At 59.7% G+C, this 1,072-nt stretch overlaps 1 protein-coding gene across 1 annotated transcript; it reads left to right on the top strand.

The window, feature by feature from the left end:
- The first annotated feature begins 6 nt into the window (after nt 1-6).
- Sfn (stratifin) lies at nt 7-792 on the top strand. Its single transcript, XM_031376918.1, has one exon. It carries the CDS (start codon nt 44-46, stop codon nt 326-328), a length of 285 nt encoding a protein of 94 aa, XP_031232778.1. The 5' UTR covers nt 7-43; the 3' UTR covers nt 329-792.
- The last annotated feature ends 280 nt before the right edge of the window (nt 793-1,072 follow it).

Raw genomic sequence — 1,072 nt, 5'->3', positions numbered from 1 at the left:
GAAGCGCATCATCGATAATGCCCGGTCAGCCTACCAGGAGGCCATGGACATCAGCAAGAAGGAGATGCCGCCCACCAACCCCATCCGCCTGGGCCTGGCCCTGAACTTTTCCGTCTTCCACTACGAGATAGCCAACAGCCCCGAAGAGGCCATCTCACTGGCCAAGACCACCTTCGACGAGGCCATGGCCGATCTGCACACCCTCAGCGAGGACTCCTACAAGGACAGCACCCTCATCATGCAGCTCCTGAGAGACAACCTGACGCTGTGGACAGCCGACAATGCTGGGGAAGAGGGCGGTGAGGCTCCGGAGGAGCCCCAGAGCTGAAGCAGCCTACGAGCTCCCTGGCCCGCCTTGCCCTCCAGTCCCCAGCCTGCAGAGAGGACTAAAACGGAGTGGGACTCTGCCCTTCCCACCCCCGACTGTGCAGCCACACCTTGGAAGGGGGTACAGCCAAGCCGAGGCCACCAGGGCTGGGGATCCCATTCTTCGTGTAGCTATCTGGTGGGTGTTCCCAACCCAGCCCACCCCTGCTCTCTGCACGCTCCCCCCTTCCTCCCACCACTCCTGAACCTGTCCTTCCCCCGGACCTCCCTCGGGCACCTGTTGCTTCTGGATCCTAGGAATCTAGGAGGCTCCCCACCCCTGTGGCTGTGAACTGGACTGTGGCAAGGGCTGGGTGTGTGTGTGTGAGAGAGAGACTGACTGTGTGAGTGAGTGAATGAGAGGGGACACGTGTTTGCTGGGTGTGACCACGCTACCACTCAATAAAGTTGACCTGTGACACTCGATCTTCTTCAGTTATTGGCTGTGGGTTGAGAGCAGAATTGGAAATGAGAGAGCCGGACGCTGAAACTCTGAGCCAGGGCTGTCCCTCGGGGCTGTCTGGGTGACCTGGAAGTGAGACGAGCCTTTGGGTCGGTGTCAGTGACTTGGAAATTTTGGGTTAGGGTGACTTCAAGTGAGAGGCCATCATCAGCAAGTCCCCGCAGCGCTTTAGGCTCAGGCCAGGTGAGCACAAAGGCAGACAGGTCAGGAGAGCAAAGGAGAGTGGGTGCCGTAGGCGGGGAA

The sequence above is a fragment of the Mastomys coucha genome, unplaced genomic scaffold, assembly GCF_008632895.1.
Source record: "Mastomys coucha isolate ucsf_1 unplaced genomic scaffold, UCSF_Mcou_1 pScaffold18, whole genome shotgun sequence".
NCBI classification, from domain to species: Eukaryota; Metazoa; Chordata; class Mammalia; order Rodentia; family Muridae; genus Mastomys; species Mastomys coucha.
The sequence above is the reverse complement of the archived record's forward strand: the minus strand, read 5'-3'. Positions and strand labels throughout refer to the sequence as shown.